This window comes from Diaphorina citri, unplaced genomic scaffold, assembly GCF_000475195.1.
Source record: "Diaphorina citri unplaced genomic scaffold, Diaci psyllid genome assembly version 1.1 scaffold982, whole genome shotgun sequence".
NCBI classification, from domain to species: domain Eukaryota; kingdom Metazoa; phylum Arthropoda; class Insecta; order Hemiptera; family Psyllidae; genus Diaphorina; species Diaphorina citri.
Window position 1 is genome coordinate 63,824 of NW_007378413.1, and position 22,438 is coordinate 86,261.

The 22,438-nt window shown below is 39.9% G+C and overlaps 5 protein-coding genes across 5 annotated transcripts; 2 read left to right on the forward strand and 3 right to left on the reverse strand.

The window, feature by feature from the left end:
• Positions 1-169: 169 nt before the first annotated feature.
• LOC103513534 (neuronal acetylcholine receptor subunit beta-3-like) lies at positions 170-15,190 on the reverse strand. Its single transcript, XM_008478373.2, has 5 exons — positions 15,102-15,190; positions 2,340-2,515; positions 1,997-2,035; positions 1,474-1,583; positions 170-431 (listed from the first exon to the last, which is right to left on the reverse strand). Exons 2-5 carry the CDS (start codon positions 2,481-2,483, stop codon positions 170-172), a joined length of 555 nt encoding a protein of 184 aa, XP_008476595.1. The 5' UTR covers positions 2,484-2,515; positions 15,102-15,190.
• LOC113469192 lies at positions 3,327-7,634 on the reverse strand. The gene is made up of 6 exons (XM_026826708.1): positions 7,625-7,634; positions 6,433-6,615; positions 5,444-5,553; positions 4,638-4,682; positions 3,761-3,907; positions 3,327-3,428 (listed from the first exon to the last, which is right to left on the reverse strand). The coding sequence occupies exons 1-6, from the start codon at positions 7,632-7,634 to the stop codon at positions 3,327-3,329; spliced, it is 597 nt and encodes a 198-aa protein (XP_026682509.1).
• Positions 7,979-10,427, reverse strand: LOC113469193. Its single transcript, XM_026826709.1, has 4 exons — positions 10,313-10,427; positions 9,838-9,991; positions 8,803-8,928; positions 7,979-8,185 (listed from the first exon to the last, which is right to left on the reverse strand). The coding sequence occupies exons 1-4, from the start codon at positions 10,411-10,413 to the stop codon at positions 7,979-7,981; spliced, it is 588 nt and encodes a 195-aa protein (XP_026682510.1). The 5' UTR covers positions 10,414-10,427.
• On the forward strand, positions 10,308-20,195 carry LOC103513525. The gene is made up of 9 exons (XM_026826701.1): positions 10,308-10,427; positions 10,618-11,723; positions 11,980-12,211; positions 12,520-12,772; positions 13,133-13,307; positions 17,090-17,497; positions 17,718-18,012; positions 18,520-18,669; positions 19,008-20,195. Exons 2-9 carry the CDS (start codon positions 11,480-11,482, stop codon positions 19,177-19,179), a joined length of 1,929 nt encoding a protein of 642 aa, XP_026682502.1. The 5' UTR covers positions 10,308-10,427; positions 10,618-11,479; the 3' UTR covers positions 19,180-20,195.
• LOC103513535 lies at positions 19,327-22,049 on the forward strand (the record flags this gene model as incomplete). Its single annotated transcript, XM_026826710.1, has 3 exons — positions 19,327-20,839; positions 21,232-21,832; positions 21,989-22,049. Coding segments are annotated over exons 1-3 (942 nt in total), but the record flags the coding sequence as incomplete, so codon positions are not given.
• Positions 22,050-22,438: the final 389 nt, after the last annotated feature.

The window sequence follows — 22,438 nt, forward strand, 5'->3', positions numbered from 1 at the left end:
GGTTTCTCTCCCACTAGCTCAAACAGATCCACATTGGTGTAAACCTGAGTCATCTGTTTCCGTATAGTGGTAATCTGATAACAGGATCCGAAGAATGAGACTACAGGCAACACATGCTACGACACAGACCACCTGACGAGATGGACATGCTACGACACAGAAACAATACTTACTTGGTGTACCCGTTCACCATAGACGTAGTATACACCTCAATGGTATAGTCAAGACTGCGGTCTGGGAGACTAATGTAGGCAGAACAGTTATGTTGATCAAACGGGTAGAGGGAAAAGTCCGGGTCATGGCATTTCCCATACAGTTTGACCATGTCGAATAAATCTAATGCGCCCAAACTATTGACATACACTACGTCTGTGGCTGGATTCGAAGACTCGATCACTTCAGTGTAAGACGATTGGAACAAGAAGGTGGTTCTGAAAACACAATGAGTAAATAATAGATTAATATCTGAGTTTAAACTTAAGCCAAGTCTCAGTTTAAATCTGAGTTTACATTTAAACCAAGTCTCAGTTTAAACCTGAGTTTAAACTTAAACCAAGTCTCAGTTTAAACCTGAGTTTACATTTAAACCAAGTCTCAGTTTAAATCTGAGTTTAAACTTAAACCAAGTCTCAGTTTAAACCTGAGTTTAAACTTAAACCAAGTCTCAGTTTAAACCTGAAACCAAGTCTCAGTTTAAATCTGAGTTTACATTTAAACCAAGTCTCAGTTTAAACCTGAGTTTAAACTTAAACCAAGTCTCAGTTTAAACCTGAGTTTACATTTAAACCAAGTCTCAGTTTAAACCTGAGTTTACATTTAAACCAAGTTTAAAAGACTCCGAAATTTTTGGAGCATCCGGTCCATTACTGTTTGGACTCTCCACTGCTATGGTCTTATTGTATTGAAATCGAAGAGAGAAGGAAGACAGGATAGGAGAAAGCCATCCGTTCCGAGAACGAACATTATCCCATCAGGATAAAATCCGCCCCGGGCGGGAATTACATTACTATTTGGACTCTCCACTGCTAAGTTTTTATCGTCTTGAAATCGAAGAGAGAAGGAAGACAGGATAGGAGAAAGCCATCCTTTCCGAGAACGAACATTGTCCCATCAGGATAAAATCCGTCCCGGGCGGGTATCAAACCCGCGGCCTAGCGCTAACAAGGCAGACGCACTACCAACCAAGCCAACTAGGCTGGCATATTCTATTCTATTTTACTTGGCAAGCAAGCACGTTACCACTAGGCTCAACTAGGCTGGCATATTCTATTCTATTTTACTTGGCAAGCAAGCACGTTACCACTAGGCTAACCGTGTATTATTAGTTCTTGGTGTTATTAGTTTTTATACTTACTCTTTTTTAACAATCATGGGAGGGGTCCAAACACTATCAGAGGGTAAAGTAACAGATACAATGCCATCGTACAGGTCGGAGTCATAGATTAATCTGTCGTCATGCCAATGATTACTTACTCTTTTTTAACAATCATGGGCGGGGTCCAAACACTATCAGAGGGTAAAGTAACAGATACAATGCCATCGTACAGGTCGGAGTCATAGATTAATCTGTCGTCATGCCAATACTAGAAAAAAATCAAACCAGATCATGAATTGGTAAATCAGAGAGCTTTTTCAAAACTTTAGTGGGTATCACAGCATTACTAAGTGCCTCCTTTTACTATTAATTCTCATTTACCAAAATTGGTAAATCAGAGAGCTTTTTCAAAACTTTAGTGGGTATCACAGCATTACTAAGTGCCTCCTTTTACTATTAATTCTCATTTACCTAATCGTAGCAGTATTTTACATTGGTAATGCCGCCACTGGTCGCTACTCGCTCAAAGTAGCTATTCAATTATCCTCAAGAGGATGAGTACAAATTTTTATGAGGTAGGTAAATTAGTACTGCAATAGTGATATGGAATTAATTAAAGTAGGTACTTATTTTTTATTCATTTATTTATTCAATTTACGGGTATAAAAAAATATAACTCACCGCAGTCAGGACACCATGCATGGCTATTTTATCGTTATTCTGAAAAAGACAAGAATACGAGTAGGTATTACTTCCTATTACACTGATTAAACTATAATTATGTAAAGAGGACCTATAACTAAGTAGCTCATACTTGTTTGGACCCAACACATAAATGAGAATCTGAAGAGGGACACGGAGATTTCTTTCTTCTTCTTTTTCAAGTACCTGTTTGAATCGGTCTAAATTTTCAAAATCGAAAAATAGGTGGAAATATCTGATTTAGGGTCCCCTGACTCCAAAGCGTCCAGATATGACCATACGTCCCAGATATCTCCTAAGCAGTCAACATCTATCTACTTACCATACTCAGATATCTCAGTTCAAACCACAGGGAGATGGTTTTGTTCTGAGGTCTAACCGTAGCATCGTAGCCTTGCAAGAGACACGCGTGAAGCTTGTAGGTGGTAGAATTCTTCGTTTGGACTGGACAGGCCTGTTCAGCCATTACCACACTGATGCCAAAACACCAGATGGTATCTGTCAATTTATAAGGAGGCAATTAGCTGATTGAAAATTCGAATATCAAGCGTGCCGGGGGGAGCGTGAACGTCAAGAGTTTATTCACGTCTCAGAAAATGGTAAGGTGAAAAGGATGATTAATTTATTCAAACATATTCTTCAAAGTGTTCCTAAAGAGTACATTAACTCGACTAAAACACCAGATGGTATCTGTCAATTTATAAGGAGGCAATTAGCTGATTAAAAATTCGAATATCAAGCGTGCCGGGGGGAGCGTGAACGTCAAGAGTTTATTGACGTCTCAGAAAATGGTAAGGTGAAAAGGATGATTAATTTATTCAAACATATTCTTCAAAGTGTTCCTAAAGAGTACATTAACTCGACCCTCATGAGGTAAGAAGCCGACCGAGCCCAAAAATGAGATAATAAGTTCGTCAGCCTAATTACCTTGAAATGTAGCACCACCACATTGCCATTAAACAAGGGCTTCTTTCTCGGAACGGCTGGCTTTCTCCTATCCTGTCTTCTTTTTGATTTCTGGACGATATGACCTTCGTTGGTACAGTCCCTTCTATCAAATTCCTACTCGAATTTTGTCTATCTCTTGGACATTTTCAAAGAAAAAACGGAAGTGCTTTAAAATGTCCTGCCTCGGTAGCGTAGTGGTCAAGACGCTCGCCTGGTAAACAGGAGGGCGTGGGTTCGATCCCAGCCGAGCTTCCCTCTCACTTCGCTTTCGGGACGATAAGACCTTAGTAGTTACAGTTCCCTCTATCAAACCTCTTAAAAAAAAAGGTGTGATACACACTCGACCATGGAAGTTGCTTTCTTAATCACGACTCTTACCAATATACAATGGTTTCTCTCCCACTAGCTCAAAGAGATCCACATTGGTGTAAACCTGAGTCATCTGTTTCCGTATAGTGGTAATCTGATAACAGGATCCGAAGAATGAGACTACAGGCAACACTAGCTTCATGAGATTATCATGCCTTATCCATAGGGATATGAAGTTGAACAGGAGGAAACCTGGAATAAATTCAGTTAGAATAATGATCATGAGAGGATTTTTTTCCCCCCGACCGAGCCCAAAAATGAGATAATAAGTTCGTCAGCCTAATTACCTTGAAATGTAGCACCACCACATTGCCATTAAACAAGGGCTTCTTTCTCGGAACGGCTGGCTTTCTCCTATCCTGTCTTCTTTTTGATTTCTGGACGATATGACCTTCGTTGGTACAGTCCCTTCTATCAAATTCCTACTCGAATTTTGTCTATCTCTTGGACATTTTTGGGTGTGGAGATATATTGTTTCCGTACAGGAGGTGACATCAGTTGAGCCGCTAGTTTTGCTTTCGGTACTTCTCCTTCATCTTCTTCGTCTTCGCCTTCCTCAGGGTCTTTAATACTCTGTTGGAACAGTTATTATTATTACTATTTAAGCTGTTCTATCTATTACTGTTCTAAGCTGACAGTCTAAATAAAGCATTACTTGCACTATACGAGTATCTATCAAACACAACAGTTCAAAATGGAAAATCTAAAGAAAGGGGACTAAGCTCTTTTTTTTTTTTAAGAGGTTCTATTGAGGGAACGTAACAACCGAGGTCTTATCGTCCCGAAAACGAGAGAAGGAGGACAGGATAGGAGAAAGCCAGCCGTTCCGAGAACGAACATTATCCGTTCAGGATAAAATCCGCCCCGGGCGGTAAATTCAGTCAGAATAATGATCATGAGAGGATTTTTTTCCCTCCGACCGAGCCCAAAAATGAGATAATAAGTTCGTCAGCCTAATTAACTTCAAATGTAGCAGCACCACATTGCCATTAAACAAGAGCTTCTTTCTCGGAACGGCTGGCTTTCTCCTATCCTGTCTTCTTTTTGATTTCTGAACGATATGACCTTCGTTGGTACAGTTCCTTCTATCAAATTCCTACTCGAATTTTGTCTATCTCTTTGACATTTTCAAAGAAAAAACGGAGATAGGATAGGAGAAAGCCAGCCGTTCCGAGAACGAACGTTAAGTCTACTAGAAATTATGTCCTCTGAAAACTGCACTCCCAACCCATACCCGGGTGGGAATCGAACTCGCGACCTAGCGGTTAGAGAAACATAAAATAAATAGCAGATTAGTACTTACCCCTGTGGTAACTGGAGCTCGGGCATTAGCAAAAGCTGGTGAATACTCCATCAATATGACATTTTCAAAGAAAAAACGGAAGTGCTTTAAAATGACCTATAAGGGGGCCTACTGTGGATTTGTTATTAAAATGGGGTGCAGAGTGCGGGAGTAAAGGGGCTTTTCAATCTCATTCTTGCCGTATAAACAGGGGGTAGGTATATTCTATTCTACTTACCTAAGACTGGCACATGCAGCATGATGATATGCATACTAGAGTGCCTTCGGAGTATATTCTATTCTACTTACCTAAGACTGGCACATGCAGCATGATGATATGCATACTAGAGTGCCTTCGGAATACAATATTGAATTCTACGTAGGTCTCCTCATCAGTACTTTGAACCGTCCCGGTCATTTCTTGTACAACGTGAAAGTAAGTTTCAAATTGCTGGAATTAGTAAAGAAGACATTGAAATTAGACTTTCTATCCATCAGTTACAAACTCACACCAGCCAGCCTAGTTAGCTTGGTTGGTAGTGCGTCGGCCTTGTAAGCGCTAGGCCGCGGGTTCGATTTCCGCCCGTCGTCCCGGTCATTTCTTGTACAACGTGAAAGTAAGTTTCAAATTGCTGGAATGAGTAAAGAAGACATTGAAATTAGACTTTTTATCCATCAGTTTGATAGAGGGAACTTTAACAGCGGAGGTCTTATAGTTCCGGAATCGAAAAGAGGAGGAAAGGGCAAGAGAAAGCCAGTCGCTCCGATATCAAACCTAAAGGTGTGTCCAAACATAGTCGACCCCGTCCATCGACGTCGATTGAAACCTCCATCAATACTGACACCAAAAGTTTCCTATTCATACGCAACAGAGAGGCCATGAAGTTCTCCAATAGAACCAACAAGGACAGAAGGATAATGTTCCGATAGAGGAGCACTGAAAATGGAAAAATAATGGAAATCTTGTGATACATAGAAATACCTGATATTTATTTTTTATCTGATTAATCAGGGTGTTCACCTACTTTAATTGTAATATGTGTTAGAATGAATATAGAATGAATATTTACAGTATATTTTTGAGGAATAGTTTACAATCGTATAAATACTTAGTCATCCTATGAAAAAAAAAGAACAAATAATAATATAAAATATAGACAATGTTAGTTCTGATAAAGAGAAAAAGTGTTCCCCATCTTCTTGTAGTGCCTTATCCGTTGCGGATGTTGGCGACCAGCTTGGCAAGTTTGATTTTATTTACAGCTTTATTTACAGCTATGTGTTCCCCATAATATGTCAAAATATATGAGACCTTGGTTAGACTGGGGGGTAAAGGGACTTTTCAGTCCTATCCCAGCAGGATAAATAAGGTATATTCTATTCTATTCGAAAAGAAACCGCCAAAACTATAAATAAGCAAATTAGACTAAGAAGAGAAAAAAAAAATAATAATAATCCCCTGATCACTACTCAATTGTCCTCACAAGACTGAATGCACATGATGTATTCTAAGCATAGAGCCGAGTATACTTCGACTCTGTCAGGATCGCCAGCCGCCTGGTTAGCTTGAGTGGTAGCGCGTCTGCCTTGTAAGCGTTAGGCCGCGGGTTCGATTCCCGCCCGGGGCGGATTTTATCCTGATGGGATAATGTTCGTTCTCGGAACGGCTGGCTTTCTCCTATCCTGTCTTCCCTCTCACTTCGCTTTCGGGACGATAAGACCTTAGTAGTTACAGTTCCCTCTATCAAACCTCTTAAAAAAAAAGGTGTGATACACACTCGACCATGGAAGTTGCTTTCTTAATCACGACTCTTACCAATATACAATGGTTTCTCTCCCACTAGCTCAAAGAGATCCACATTGGTGTAAACCTGAGTCATCTGTTTCCGTATAGTGGTAATCTGATAACAGGATCCGAAGAATGAGACTACAGGCAACACTAGCTTCATGAGATTATCATGCCTTATCCATAGGGATATGAAGTTGAACAGGAGGAAACCTGGAATAAATTCAGTTAGAATAATGATCATGAGAGGATTTTTTTCCCCCCGACCGAGCCCAAAAATGAGATAATAAGTTCGTCAGCCTAATTACCTTGAAATGTAGCACCACCACATTGCCATTAAACAAGGGCTTCTTTCTCGGAACGGCTGGCTTTCTCCTATCCTGTCTTCCCTCTCACTTCGCTTTCGGGACGATAAGACCTTAGTAGTTACAGTTCCCTCTATCAATTTTCGGTCCGATTTTTAGTAATTCACAACTAAGTAAGTACTTTGTGTACTACTAAAATATACGAGTACTTTACGAAGTACTTTGTAAATTATTAGGATAAGTAAAGTAATCAAGCAGACAAAGAGGACTCGCAATATTTTATTAGATGACATGAAAATCTCTGCATGTTATTTATCTCCTTAATTATTTTTATTTTTTAATAAATTTGTACCACCTACCGATTGAATATCCAATTATATGTTATTTGTCCTATTTTATTGTAAGTCCATTTTGTACCTATGATAATCAGGTATTTTGTGCGCGGTTGTTATCTGAATGGGTGACGTTCTGAATAAACGGTCAGAGTTGTAATCCTAAAGAGATAAGGTTTGTTCTCGGAACGGCTGGCTTTCTCCTGCATATTCCCAAAGTGCTGACCATTGCACCACTGAGATTAGTTAACGATGTAGAATCAAATACATAAGGAATCCAAAGTTATACGCTATGAAGCTCACAATGAGAATATCGCACACTCTGTCCTCCTCTTCGATTTCGGAACGATAAGACCTCCGTTGTTACAGTTCCCTCTATCAAACCTATTGAGAAAAAAAAAGTGTGGTCCTGGCCATAATAATAATAGACTCTTGAGTGGGGTAACCACTTGGCGACTGTGGACAAACAGCCTTAAAGGTCAAGTTTAGCTTATACGAATCTACGAACTACTAGGCGAGGTTAACGCCCGAAGTCGTTCTCTACCACCTAACCATACAGGTGATACAGGTCTATGTTCATTTTACCATGCGTCATTAACGATGTAAAAAAAAAGGAATTTCAATTGTGTTAAGCATAAATGACGTTCCGCGCTCAATATACTACGCTGAATTTTATGACTTGACTTGGACTCGAACCACCAACCTCCAGATTCAAAGTCCACAAAGTGCTGACCATTGCCCCACTGAGATTAGTTAACGATGTAGAATCAAATACATGTCATTAACGATGTAAAAAAAAGGAATTTCAATTGTGTTAAGCATAAATGACGTTCCGCGCTCAATATACTACGCTAAATTTTATGACTTGACTTGAACTCGAACCACCAACCTCCAGATTCAAAGTCCACAAAGTGCTGACCATTGCCCCACTGAGATTAGTTAACGATGTAGAATCAAATACATAAGGAATCCAAAGTTATACGCTATGAAGCTCACAATGAGAATATCGCACACTGTCAGCACATAATCAGGTGTGGAGATGTATTGTTTCCGTATGGGAGGTGACATCAGTTGAGCCGCTAGTTTTGCTTTCGGTACTTCTCCTTCATCTTCTTCGTCTTCACCTTCCTCAGGGTCTTTAATACTCTGTTGGAACAGTTATTATTATTACTATTTAAGCTGTTCTATCTATTACTGTTCTAAGCTGACAGGGTTTTATTACTTACGAATAGATTGCAGACCAGTCGACATGGACCCACAGGTAGTAGATGAAGAACAAGATGAGCTCCAGTCCCATTATAACACCGTACATGTGTTGTAATGACATTGCGAGAAATTCAGATGAACTGTGAAACTCGGAAAAAGAGCCCCCGAAGGCCATACACAAAAAGCCCACTCCGAGACTTAGTTGTAGGGGCAAACAGCCCAAAAGGATGAGTTATTCTTCTACGGGGACCCCCGAAGGGCAAATCAGGCTTAAAATTAAATGAGCCAATTTCCTTAATATGCTGTACACTGTACAGAAAATTCAGCCCAATATACCTAGGTAATTAAAAGTGATCGTAGAACAAATTCAGACAAAATCAATGCAAAGTGAGTATAGTACGTCAAAACTTAAAATAGCACATTATTATCTTGTTGACCAAATGAAGTGAGATTTAAGTTTCCACTCGACGACTTTGCATTTGCATTGAATTTGTTTGTTTGTATTCAATAATTGTACAAGCAGGGATCTGAGTTAAATAAAGCCATATAAAAATTACCTGGGTGTAAATCTCTTGGACTTTAAGCAGCTTATCAATGATGGTCTCCGGTGGCTCTGTGTTATCTTGGTTGTTATCCGACCCTGATTGAACTTGAATGAACTGAACTCCACCAGTCATCAAAATCTGAGAAACAACAATACCAATCAAATAGGTACATATACGAGACCTTTGTAAAAGAAAGAAAAAAAGAAGTTTGATAGAGGGAAGTGTAACTGCCAAGGTCTTATCGTCCCGAAATCGAAGAGAGAAGGAAGACAGGATAGGAGAAAGAAAGCCGTTCCGAGAACGAACATTATCCGTTCAGGATGAATTCCGCCCCGGGCGGGAATCGAGCCCGCGGCCTAGCACTTACAAAACAGACGCGTTACCAACCAAGCAATAGTCCTACATACTGGACTCTGCACACAGGAATTTCGTCAGAAAAGACCTCCATTTCTATGTAAACCCCGGGCGGGAATCGAGCCCGCGGCCTAGCGCTTACAAGACAGACGCGTTACCAACCAAGCAATAGTCCTACATACTGGACTCTGCACACAGGAATTTCGTCAGAAAAGACCTCCATTTCAATGTAATGTACCAAACAAGCTGACTAGGCTCGCTACTTCAGGGTAAAATTGGCAAGGTTTGATCTCACCTCATCATTTTCATGGCTGAATCCCAGTTGTTCAATATACTGGTTCATCTGAGAGTACATAGACATGAGCACGTGTATGTACAGGCTACTTCAGGGTAAAATTGGCAAGGTTCGAACTCACCCCATCATTTTCATGGCTGAATCCCAGTTGTTCAATATACTGGTTCATCTGAGAGTACATAGACATGAGCACGTGTATGTACAGGGTGTACGCTACTTCAGGGTAAAATTGGCAAGGTTCGAACTCACCTCATCATTTTCATGGCTGAATCCCAGTTGTTCAATATACTGGTTCATCTGAGAGTACATAGACATGAGCACGTGTATGTTATGTAATGTACCAAACAAGCTAACTAGGCTCACTACTTCAGGGTAAAATTGGCAAGGTTTGAACTCACCTCATCATTTTCATGGCTGAATCCCAGTTGTTCAATATACTGGTTCATCTGAGAGTACATAGACATGAGCACGTGTATGTACAGGGTGTATTCAAAAGTTATGAGACTGTGCATGCGATGTGCCAATGTGTTTAGTAGACTCACGATTATCCACCTAAGAACAGGAGAATACATTGTCATGAATATGGGGTAGCCAGGTAAGTTAGCCTGGAGAATAGCACACCTACCTTGTGCCCCGTAAGTGCTAGATCGCGGGTTTGATTTCCATCCGGGGCAAATGTTATCCTAAACAGATAAGGTTTGTTCTTAGAACGGCTGGCTTTCGGCTATCGTGTCCGTAAAGACCTCCGTTCTTAGAGTTCCCCCTATCAAACCTAAAAAAAGTACGAGATTAGATTAAGTCATGAAGTCCGGTTCTAACACTGTGTGAACCGGGATTGGTATTGTAAACCAGGGGATTAGTTTTATTACTTACGAATAGATTGCAGACCAGTCTACATGAACCCACAGGTAGTAGATGAAGAACAAGATGAGCTCCAGTCCCATTATAACACCGTACATGTGTTGTAATGACATTGCGAGAAATTCAGGTTTTTAGTACTATCAGCAATTTCAGTGTCTAAAACTGAAAGTTCTTCAGAAAATGAATGTTTACAATTACAAGGTGTTCAATAAATTATTGAAATTTGGAAGATTCTCCCCTCTACGAAGAACGATCCAACCTTTTTTGCACTTCTTTTAGTAAAACAAACGCTAATTTGGAGTCAATGAGAAATTCAGATGTTTCCACACACTTCATTTAGGAGTTTGACAAACACGGGTGTGAAACTGTGAAATCTACATATGAAGAGATAAAAGTAGAGATATGTTAGTTTGAATGAGCGAATAATAATAAATAATAATAATATGATGTATTATAAATAATAATAATATAATAATAAATAATAATAATATGATGATAATAATAATAAATAAATAAATTCCCCCTTTACTCTGTAGCACTTATTTTTTAGATGGAGCGATACGAAAGTCTGGGATTGAACCTACGACCTCCTGACTGCGTGATCATCTTGACACATCACTGAGGCAGAATTACGTATGGTCAAGCTACCTTTTTATAACCACTTGAACCTATCTAAAGGTCGGTTGAATACTTTATTCAATAAAGAAATTAAGGACCCTCTAATGTGCAGTGAACGTGATAAGTACATTGTATTCTCCTTACCAGAGCTCTTGAGGAACACTTCTAAACTAAATGTATTGAGGAACACTTCCTTAACTCCTGAAGAGGACTCCTTTTGATATGTTTCAACCGAGTGGGCAGGTAATCAAGGTGAACGCTGTTAACTCAGATAAGCAAATACTTTTATTACTTACCAAAGGGGGTGGAGGTAGTAAGTCTGAAGTGTTAGAAGGAGACAATCATGTTTTTGGTAACTAAGTAGGTACCTAGGGACATCTTCTTACAATAATAACAAAATATTCATTCTTCTGGGCCCTAACCCTAATTAAGTAATTTTGTCAAATTAATTTTGGCCAGCATAAGACTATTTGGCCAAACGAGATTTGCCAATATAACTTCCCCCAATTTGTACTTTACAACTTTCGCCTAGCTTTTCTTCAGCAAAGGAAAATATCTCGAATGACCGTGTTTATCAACCTCTTATCTCTCATTTGCCACACCTGCCTTATTTTGTCTGCCCTCTGGTACAAACATGCGTTAGGCACTCACATTTCTTTACTTTACTTCCTCACGGGTACCATTCTGGTAAACACTGTGGCCTACTTGAGTGGCGCCGAAGCGGTGCTTGCGTTTCTCGGTTTATTTTTCGACGCATGGAGATGGAAACTTGTGTTCCTGATTCGAATCTGTATTGTGCTGACTGGTAAGAGACCTTTTGTAATTTCCTTGTCTTATATTCCAGGGGTGGCCACTAACCTTACCTTCGGGAGCCGCAATCCCATAAAGCCGATTTGGGGCGAGTCATGCCGCAGGCGAATTTTTGGTCTACAATCTTGAGAATTCAGTCTCATGAAAATCCTGATCTTCAGAGAAATGGATTTTTTTTTCATACCTAATTATGTTAAAAAGTTTCTTTGGTGGTTGAAGCAATCAAATTTCCTTCTCCCTATTCCTTTTAGCTGCTCTTCTCCTCACCTATGCTTTACTGGAGACCATCCAAGATCCAACCAATCCCAATCTTCCCTACAACCAATTCCATCAAGCTATGGAGAGATACTCTAGTGACATTCACACCAAAGTGGTTCTAGACGAAATCCAAATGAACCTCAAATGTTGTGGCAGTAGGAACTATACGGATTGGTACGGGGTGCAGTGGTATGCTGGGAAATCTACCCGCGTTAGGCCTTCAAGGTAAGAGCAATGAAATGGTATTACTTTGTTCTTTCGATTTTCACTTGCTTTTGTGGTATTTTCAAGTTTAGTGGTCTAGCTCATTGGGTCCTTGATGCGGTTCAAAAACTAATCGACGAATCTTTGCTGATTCAAAAACTTGTCAGCTAATATTTGATTATCCAAAAACTTATACATGCTGATTCAAAAGCTAATCAGCGAATGTTTAATTGAACTTCTTTCCTAAATTTAATCAGAATCGAAACCAGCAGATGACCGGAGCGGAAGTGCAACTCTAGTATCCTATAATCCTCACCTAAACTTCACAGTGATGAGGATGACTCAAAAGACCAAACCTCGAAGAAGAACCTCCAAGATGACGTTCCATTCAGCTGCTGCTCCGACTCTTTAGCTTTCCCTTGCATTCACTTTGGCGTTGAAAGCACTCATCCCCTGTTCAATTATAAACCGGGACAAGATCTGACTCTATGGAAAGATGGGTGTGGTCAAGTGTTGACTGAGGCAGCAATAAAATTGCATAGGCTGCTGATCCAAGGTTTAAGCTTTGTGATTGTCATGCAGGTAAGATCTGATGGAAAGATGGATGTGGTCGGGTGCTGATCCAGTCAGTCATATGGTTGCATAGGATGCTGATCCAAGGTTTAAGCTTTGTCATTGTCATGCAGGTAAGATCTGACTCTGGAAAGATGGGTGTGGTCAGGTGCTGATCCAGTCAGTCATATGATTGCATAGGATGCTGATCCAAGCTTTAAGCTTTGTGATTGTCATGCAGGTAAGATCTGTTTCTATGAAGAGATACCTAGATGTCATGATGAAGTCAACTTAAAGGTCGCATACTCGCGCAGTATGCTACTGATCCAAGATGTAAAGTGTAATTGTGAGACAAAAGTATCTAATTAATGTACATACGTCCTTTCGTAGGTTATACAATTTGTAGTGTCATTGAATCAGTACTCCAACGAGAAGAAATCAAGCCGACTGAATGACATCATTGCTAATATTAACATGAACGATGATGAAATAACGGAGCATGTAAGTGGCAATGAAGTAAAAATACAAAACCAACTAAATTCGACAGGGAGTAATCAAAAGAAACCACAGACAGCTATGGAGACTCTTTAGCTTTCCCTTGCATTCACTTTGGCGTTGAAAGCACTCATCCCCTGTTCAATTATAAACCGGGACAAGATCTGACTCTATGGAAAGATGGGTGTGGTCAAGTGTTGACTGAGGCAGCAATAAAATTGCATAGGCTGCTGATCCAAGGTTTAAGCTTTGTGATTGTCATGCAGGTAAGATCTGATGGAAAGATGGATGTGGTCATTTTTTTTTTCATACCTAATTATGTTAAAAAGTTTCTTTGGTGGTTGAAGCAATCAAATTTCCTTCTTCCAATTCCTTTTAGCTGCTCTTCTCCTCACCTATGCTTTACTGGAGACCATCCAAGATCCAACCAATCCCAATCTTCCCTACAACCAATTCCATCAAGCTATGGAGAGATACTCTAGTGACATTCACACCAAAGTGGTTCTAGACGAAATCCAAGTGAACCTCAAATGCTGTGGCAGTAGGAACTATACGGATTGGTACATAGATGAAATCCAAATGAACCTCAAATGCTGTGGCAGTAGAAACTATAAGGATTGGTACGGGGTGCAGTGGTATACTGGGAAATCTACCCGCGTTAGGCCTTCAAGGTGAGAGCAATGAAATGGTATTACTTTGTTCTTTCGATTTTCACTTGCTTTTGTGGTATTTTCAAGTTTAGTGGTCTAGCTAACATTGGGTCTTTGATGCGGTTCAAAAACTAATCGACGAATCTTTGCTGATTCAAAAACTTATTAGCTAATATTTGATTATCCAAAAACTTATACATGCTGATTCAAAAGCTAATCAGCGAATGTTTAATTGAACTTCTTTCCTAAATTTAAAAACCTCTTAAAAAAAAAAAACTCACACGAACAAGAGAAACACTCTTATAGCTTACGGCAAACTAGCTTAGCTACAAACGACAGCAGTACTTTAGCATAATCTTATCATAGTAAAACCAGTAGGATCAATATTTCTCAACTGCTAGCAGTGATTTATTTACGCCCACTTTTTGGGTCCTCCGGGAATTGTATCTGCTCTACACTATAGGTACATGGGAGAGTCGAGATAACAAATTCGGAAGCAATGTATTGAGAGGCTAGCCTAATTCGCTTGGAAACGCGCATCTTGTCTTCTAAGCGCTAGGTCGCGGGTTCAATTCCCGCACAGGACAAACTATTTGATTCCGGGACGATAAGACCTTTGCTGCTTCAGTTCCCTCTATCAAACACGCGCATCTTGTCTTCTAAGCCCTAGGTCGCGGGTTCAATTCCCGCACAGGACAAACTATTTGATTCCGGGACGATAAGACCTTTGCTGCTTCAGTTCCCTCTATCAAACTTGCGCATCTTGTCTTGTCTTCTGAGCGCTAGGTCGCGGGTTCAATTCCCGCACAGGACAAACTTTATCACAGATGGGGTTTGTACTCGGAACGGCTGGCTTTCTCCTATCCTGTCCCCCTTTCTTTGATTCCGGGACGATAAGACCTTTGCTGCTTCAGTTCCCTCTATCAAACATTTTTTTTTTTTTTTTGTCTAAGTCTATCAAACTTTTTTTTTTGTCTAAGATCTGCGCTGAAGTTGAACCAAAAGAATCACGTAGGTAGCAACGGACGATATAATCTGTCAACACAAAACAATAAAAAGAAAATTGATCGGACATTTCAGTCGGACCTCTTCATTTCCCTTCCCATGGGAATAAAAAAAACTTCGATTTTGAGTAAATTCAAACCATAGATACGAGTACTATAGATTAAGTAGATGGGTATGAAATCATAAGTCCCTACATTTAGCCTACTTACCATAAGGATCAGTTTGAAGTCCAAATCTAGGAGACCGTACGTAGTGAACTCAATCTTGTGTGTCCAAATGTTGTAAATCATGAGCTCTATCTGGAATGATATTAAAAATAATGGTTATATGTACAAGTACATTTGCGGAGAACTATCCTATAGACACAAATTAGGTTCAAGTCACATCGAATCACTGAGGTTAAGAAACATCGGGCGAGGACAATAAAAGGACACGGAGAATAAAATTAGAAGTATTAGAACACATAAATTAAAATGAAATTAGAAGAAATCATCCTATTATTACATAGGAGATTATTATATTTACCTGATGTTGTATTGCCTCATCTTGCCTATACTTCTTAGCTACCTTGTACAGCAGCAGTGGAGTTCTTTCAATCTGCGGCAAAAGTAAAGTAATAAACGCTTGAAGGGAATTCTTCAAAAAGGGCTAAATGCGATTTAAAGTTTTCATATTTTCAATTTCCAATTTTCCATTGAAAAGTGTGCTCGAGGAAGATTTTATAATCTTATCTTTTGTACGAACGCCGTATATTCAAGTATGTATGAATCGAAACCAGCAGATGACCGGAGCGGAAGTGCAACTCTAGTATCCTATAATCCTCACCTAAACTTCACAGTGATGAGGATGACTCAAAAGACCAAACCTCGAAGAAGAACCTCCAAGATGACGTTCCATTCAGCTGCTGCTCCGACTCTTTAGTATCGAAACCAGCAGATGACCGAAGCGGAAGTGCAACTCTAGTATCCTATAATCCTCACCTAAACTCCACAGTGATGAGGATGACTCAAAAGACCAAACCTCGAAGAAGAACCTCCAAGATGACGTTCCATTCAGCTGCTGCTCCGACTCTTTAGGGTATTATGGAAAATATTAGGGTTTGGATTTTTTTTTTTTTTTTTTAAAGAGGTTTGACAGAGGGAACTGTAACTGCTATGGTCTTATCGTCCCGAAATCGATTAGGGTTTGGATTTATTTTGTAGAAAGTGCCCAAAAGTTTTCTTCTATTTCTCAGATAAAAGTACAGCAGTTTGAGTCGAAACCTTCTTGAATTCTACATGAAAATCAGCTGATCTTTTTCTATATGCTTAAAATATTGGATTTGAAGCAACCCCCCTCTTAATATGCCCCTGCTTGGATTCTTAGGCCTCTCTTGCTGAAATCCAGGATACGAGCCTGCTATAACAACTCCCACTTACCTTCTCTTTCATGCTCACAGCAGTGACAATCAACACCAACACTGTGGCCAGAGAATAGGCAGCGAACAACAGATACAATATCAGAACGATAAGAACTGGACTCAGCGACGATTGGTACGGGTCGTCCTTTGCATCGTGATTCATCAGGACGAACATGATATGCGTGATGCTACTCGTCAACAGGCACATGGTTTTCAGGATGATAAGGAACACACGTCCGCCGTACTGACGACTGAGAAGGTCGCAGGTTCGATACACCTGTGAGACGAGAAACTAGTGATGAACTGTGCCAGTCAGTCATATGGTTGCATAGGATGCTGATCCAAGGTTTAAGCTTTGTGATTGTCATGCAGGTAAGATCTGATGGAAAGATGGATGTGGTCGGATCCTGATCCAGTCAGTCATATGGTTGCATAGGATGCTGAAGCAAGGTTTAAGCTTTGTGATTGTCATGCAGGTAAGATCTGACTCTATGAAGAGATACCTAGATGTCATGATGAAATCAACTAAAAGGTCGCATACTCGCGCAGTATGCTACTGATCCAAGATGTAAAGTAAAGGATTGTGAGACAAAAATATCTAATTGATGTACGTCCTTTCGTAGGTTATACAATTTGTAGTGTCATTGAATCAGTACTCCAACGATAAGAAATCAAGCCAACTGAATGACATTGCTAATATTAACATGAGCGCTGATGAAGAGATAGCGGAGCATGTAAGTGGCAATGAAGTAAAAATACAAAACCAACTAAATTCGACAGGGAGTAATCAAAAGAAACCACAGACAGCTATGGAGAGTGTCCAAAAGGAAGAACATAAATCACAGGTAAAATCAAGGCCGGAAAAACCTGTTGAAAGGAAAGAAGTGACTTTTAACGAAAAAGAAAATTCCATTTACGAAAATAACAACCCTTGGAGTCAAATACAAAACTTGTACACTGCAACACCTCAACACAAGGTTGATACTAAGAATGATGTCCTTACGAAGAGTATACTGAAGGGAAAAACTCCTAGGAGTGCGCCACATCAGAATGAAACAGAATATAGGACACCAGAGCAAACTGATTTAGACCATGATAGTGATGTTAACATAACAGAGACGTTGAGGGATTTGAAGGACAAAGTTGTCAAAAAGTTTAGAAACAAACGGAAATATTATTTGAGTCAACCAACAAGTCCAAGTTCAGGTAAGTTCGCTTAGTAAATAGGATAAGGACTTACTTACAAACGATATAAAATCCCTGTCCAATATTAGGTTCCAAATATACAAGTACACATTTACAAGAAGGGAATAACAAAACGGCTCCTATAAAAAACGTATACCTACAACCAGGTACACAGGATTCAGCTAGGCCAAGTTCCGTTTAGGTACCTAATTATTAATAATAAAATGTTCTTCAACCTAAGGAAAGACAGGTCAATCCACACAACCCGCTTACAACCGACCTCTGCGCTACCTGTCTACGAAACTTCGCAAAATCCAACAGCCATCAAGGAAAAGGAAGGGTGGCCAAACTTGGTCCACTCTGATCGCGAACAATTTGAAACGTATCAAGGACCAATACACCAAAGAAATCAGTGGAGGCGGAGATGCGCCAGACAGTGTCGTGGTTATGAATAGTGGACGTGGGGCAGAGAAATATTTCTCCTCCACATCCGACACTGAGAGTCCGCGGCTTTCAGAGAAGGCTCAGAAGAATAGGTGAGGCATTGAGAGAGTGCTATGGACAGCCAATCACTATCAGGTAGACCTGACAGGTACGGCTGAAAAGGTCCGCCTGTCAGGTTTACCTGATGCCCGATGATTACACACACATTATTAGGTAAACCTGACAGGTACAGCTGAAAAGGTCCGACTGTCTGGTATACCTGATAGTGAGTGGCTGGCCTATCAGTTATCCGTCATAGTTATAATTCAGCAATGAGATTTTGTCAAGTGCCTATCTTAATAACTACAGTCATAAGGGGCAGGGTTAGTCTGCTTGCCAGGTCAAACCATAGTTTACTTAACAAAGACATGCGAGCATATTGGTCCTGAGAACTAACTTCATCAATAGAAAGCGTAGACACTCAGTCAGTAATGTTCACTCTACATAATTATATGTATCTCTATAACCTCTAAGGTACTAGTCCTACTACATAATTTTAACTGCAATTTCTTCCCTTTTCCCCCCACTCTCTCCTAACTGGTACCATTTTTCTCGTTCAGAGATCAAACCAATACAGCGGGTGTCAAGAATGCACGCTCTAAGGAACCAAATGTCAGCAAATATTTCGACACCTCCCCGCCAGACTTGATGGACAAATATCATTCCAAACGTGGAGCCGCCAAATTACCAGAGCAAGGGAGTGGAGTCAGGTAGGTAACATTACAGGACGTCCAGGTTTGACTCCCGACAGAAAAATAATATACGACAAACATAAAAACACCATTTTGAGTGTCTGTCAAAGATTGTTAAGTCGTGCGTAAAGTGGGAACAATCTCTACAGGAATATCGGAAAAAAAAAAAAAAAAAAAAAAAATCGGATGAAACTCACAAGAGGGAACGGGGTTTTCCAACCATGTCTCTCTTCTAGTCATTACATACTTCCTCTTTTAACCGGGAAAGTTATTCAAGGGTGATATATTATGTAAGTCGAAAAAAAAATCCTTCTCAAATAATAAGTAAGCAGGTACTTCAACTGCTGTCTTTCCAGTGCAAGTACAACGGGTGATGAATTAGTGAGAAAATACAAGCGAGAAATGTCCACGCCTAATGCCAAGAATTCCAAACCCCAAGAAGGCAACAATTTGACGCAACATGAGGTGAACTTTCCACAGGACCTTCCTATGTCTACACCATCTTCTTCATCATTGCCGAACATTTAGGTCGGAACTTCCCTCAGAATCTATTCAACCTATTGGATGAAGTTTGGCTTTGGTCTGAAAGTTGGGTTTTTAGTACTATCAGCAATTTCAGTGTCTAAAACTGAAAGTTCTTCAGAAAATGAATGTTTACAATTACAAGGTGTTCAATAAATTATTGAAATTTGGAAGATTCTCCCCTCTACGAAGAACGATCCAACCTTTTTTGCACTTCTTTTAGTAAAACAAACGCTAATTTGGAGTCAATGCGCATTGGTGTTACACGTGGATAACAACTTAATCTTTGTATTGAATTCACGGGCCAAGTCCACCTGACAAAGTACAAATTTGTGGAGTTCTAGAATGATATAAGGTAGGTGGGTTAGACAGTGAAAATATTAAATTAGGTGACCTTCCCTAACCAATATAAAACATACTAGGATAAGCAGCTTATGAAAAATTATGACGAAGCCGTAGAAAGTAATGCTGTGGTTATACAACTTTTCAAAACAGGGACGATAAAACATGAAATAACATATTTGTTAAGGGAGATAGAAACATGGGAATTTTCAAAATTTGTAAACTTATAGAGAGAGAAAAAGGCTTATGGCCCTTCCTATAGCCATTTTTATTTTTGACCCTGACCGGCCCTTGTGGCCCAAACGGCTACATCCGTAACGGATATGACCCCAAAGGAAGAAAATAGAAGAATGACAATGAAGTTAGTATTTCGAACCACAAGACCAAATACATACATAAGTACAAAGGAGGCCAAAATTTACTGATGAAAATTTGTAATTAAACAATAAGGCCTAGTCAAGGCAGAGGAAAGAAACCAACCGTGTAAATAAGGCCCTGTACTAAAGCTTTGTCACAGAACATAATATTGGGTAAGGTTTTGAAATTCTGTTTGTTCGCGAATTCGCAATACGGGTTAGTTTTTGTTCCACATTTGAAGTAAAGTCAATAGAACAGTGAGCTTTCTAAATACAAAGCTTTCGAACAGGAAACTTCTAGAACTGAAAACGTCCGGAAAAAAACGAAAAGTAAAATAGGAACGAAGGCGTGAATATTTTTTAACGGGAAAGAAGCAGTTTAAATTTTCAAAAATAGGTATCGTACTGTTCTTTTTGATCAACGAAGTCCTCTTTACGTTAATGTCAAAATTTGTCAAATTTAAATACTACGCTTCTCCGTCTTAATAAAAACAATCCAGCCTCCAAAAATCTCACAGAAAAACAATCCAGCCTCGAAAAATCTCACTCAAAAACAATACTTTCCTCGGTCCCTATACAATAGAAGACACCTATACTTCGTATACTATTAGGGTAAGAGAAGTAAACAGGACTTTGAAAAAGGAGAAATAAGGAAAATAATCGCAAGAAATAAGGAGAAACTCCCATTATGGCTGAAGAAGAAAAGGACGCCTTGAAAGAAAAGGCAAATTCCGCGTTTAAAGAAAACTTGATTCGTTTGGTCACGGTATTTGCCTACGCTTCTAGCGTGTCCATGGCGGCTTTGGTCCTCTCCTCTTACTATGTTTTCTTCTGGGAGCCCAAACCCCCCGGTCCGGGCCCACCAGTCATTCACCCCCATGCGTACGTGAGTGAGCCTTATCCGCCCCTGAAACTAATGGCCCCTCCACCCCATGGACAGGACACTGAAGGTGCTAGCTTTTGGGAAAGTAAGTATTGGAGTTTGTTTTGATTAAAAAATTCCTATAAAAAAGTTAAAGGTTAAAGAATGTGAAATTTTTCGGGTTGCTCTCAGTCTTGGGAGGACAAAAGGGTAGCTAAATCTTAGAAGATCCTATGCGGCATTTCCAAATCTAAAACTAAAATATTGCCATTAAAAGTAAGTAAAAAAAGGAACACTACACCATACACAAAATAGATATTATTGGGGTTTACAAAGGATTTAAGACGTGGTTAAAGTCAAAACCACAGGAGCCACGTGACTTGAACCCGGATTTAAGTTTCTTATATCTAAGATTTTGATTAACTTCTGGTGGAAAATGAAACTGCAAAAAATTAAAGCTAATATATCCATCCATCCACCCTTAATTTCTTGTTTCAGGTGTCTGGTCGTACATCAAGCCCGGTGAAGAGTCACGGACAACTATACGTCCTCCCATCGTCACCTACATTACAACCAGACGATATCAGAGTACTTTGACACCGAATGACTCCAACCCGGACCTAACTGGAAATCAGACAAATTACAATCAATCCGAGATTGATATAACGGTACAGGACACCGGTGAACCGGGAACACAATCCCGAGATGAGGACACGAAATCGGGAATAAACCCAAGTACGGACAGTATGAATTCAGGAAAGATGGACGAAAGAGTTAAACGTGGCGCTGAATATACGATAAAATCGGGATTAAACCCGAGTACGGAAAGTACAAGAAAGATGGACGAAAGAATCAAACGCGGGGCTGAATATGTAATTCCGTACGAAGAGCACCCAGGGTATGGGAGCGGCACATTACCGTACAGGGAGAAGAATAGAGGTGCGAACAAGAATAGAATACCGTACGCGAGAGAAAAACGAGATATAACACAGGACACAGGTGACCCGGGGATATCCAGAGATGAAGACACAATAAAATCGGGATTAAACCCGAGTACGGAAAGCACGGATTCAGGAAAGATAGACGAAAGAATCAAACGTGGGGCCGAATATACGATAAAGTCTGGGATAAATCCAAGTACGGATTCAGGAAAGATTGAGGAGAGAATCAAACTTGGGTCCAGAGATGAACACATGATGAAATCGGGAATAAACCCAGTTACGGTTTCAGGAAAGATGGACGAAAGAATCAAACGCGGGGCTGAATATGTAATTCCGTACGAAGAGCACCCAGGGTATGGGAGCGGCACATTACCGTATTATTAGGTTCCAAATATACAAGTACACATTTACAAGAAGGGAGAAGGGAATAACAAAACGGCTCCTATAAAAAACGTATACCTACAACCAGGTACACAGGATTCAGCTAGGCCAAGTTCCGTTTAGGTACGTTCCTAATATACAAGTACTCGTATTTACAAGAAGGGAAAAGGAAATAACAAAACGGCTCCCATAAAAAACGTATACCTACAAGCAGGTACACAGGATTCAGCTAGGCCAAGTTCCGTTTAGGTACCTAATTATTAATACTAAAATGTTCTTCAACCTAAGGAAAGACAGGTGCAATATTAGGTTCCAAATATACAAGTACATATTTACAAGAAGGGCAAAGGAAATAACAAAACGGCTCCCATAAAAATGTATAC

Excerpts from the sequence above, each read along its gene's own strand:
- LOC103513534 (XM_008478373.2), bottom strand. The coding sequence starts at position 2,483 with ATGGCTGAACAGGCCTGTCCAGTCCAAACGAAGAATTCTACCACCTAC. Across the intron at positions 1,584-1,996 it reads TGCATGGTGTCCTGACTGCG|TATTGGCATGACGACAGATT; the intron begins GTGAGTTATATT and ends ATTTTTTTCTAG. Across the intron at positions 432-1,473 it reads CCCATGATTGTTAAAAAAGA|AACCACCTTCTTGTTCCAAT; the intron begins GTAAGTAATCAT and ends TTGTGTTTTCAG.
- LOC113469192 (XM_026826708.1), bottom strand. Across the intron at positions 4,683-5,443 it reads TGGTGTCAGTATTGATGGAG|TATTCACCAGCTTTTGCTAA; the intron begins GTTTCAATCGAC and ends ATATTGATGGAG. Across the intron at positions 3,429-3,760 it reads AAGAGATAGACAAAATTCGA|ATTACCACTATACGGAAACA; the intron begins GTAGGAATTTGA and ends TCCTGTTATCAG.
- LOC113469193 (XM_026826709.1), bottom strand. The coding sequence starts at position 10,413 with ATGTCATTACAACACATGTACGGTGTTATAATGGGACTGGAGCTCATC. Across the intron at positions 9,992-10,312 it reads GACTGGTCTGCAATCTATTC|GTGGATAATCGTGAGTCTAC; the intron begins GTAAGTAATAAA and ends TCCTGTTCTTAG. Across the intron at positions 8,929-9,837 it reads TCAGCCATGAAAATGATGAG|ATTTTGATGACTGGTGGAGT; the intron begins GTGAGTTCAAAC and ends GTTGTTTCTCAG.
- LOC103513525 (XM_026826701.1), top strand. The coding sequence starts at position 11,480 with ATGACCGTGTTTATCAACCTCTTATCTCTCATTTGCCACACCTGCCTT. Across the intron at positions 13,308-17,089 it reads AGGGAGTAATCAAAAGAAAC|CACAGACAGCTATGGAGAGT; the intron begins CACAGACAGCTA and ends ATCAAAAGAAAC. Across the intron at positions 17,498-17,717 it reads ACCAACAAGTCCAAGTTCAG|GAAAGACAGGTCAATCCACA; the intron begins GTAAGTTCGCTT and ends CTTCAACCTAAG.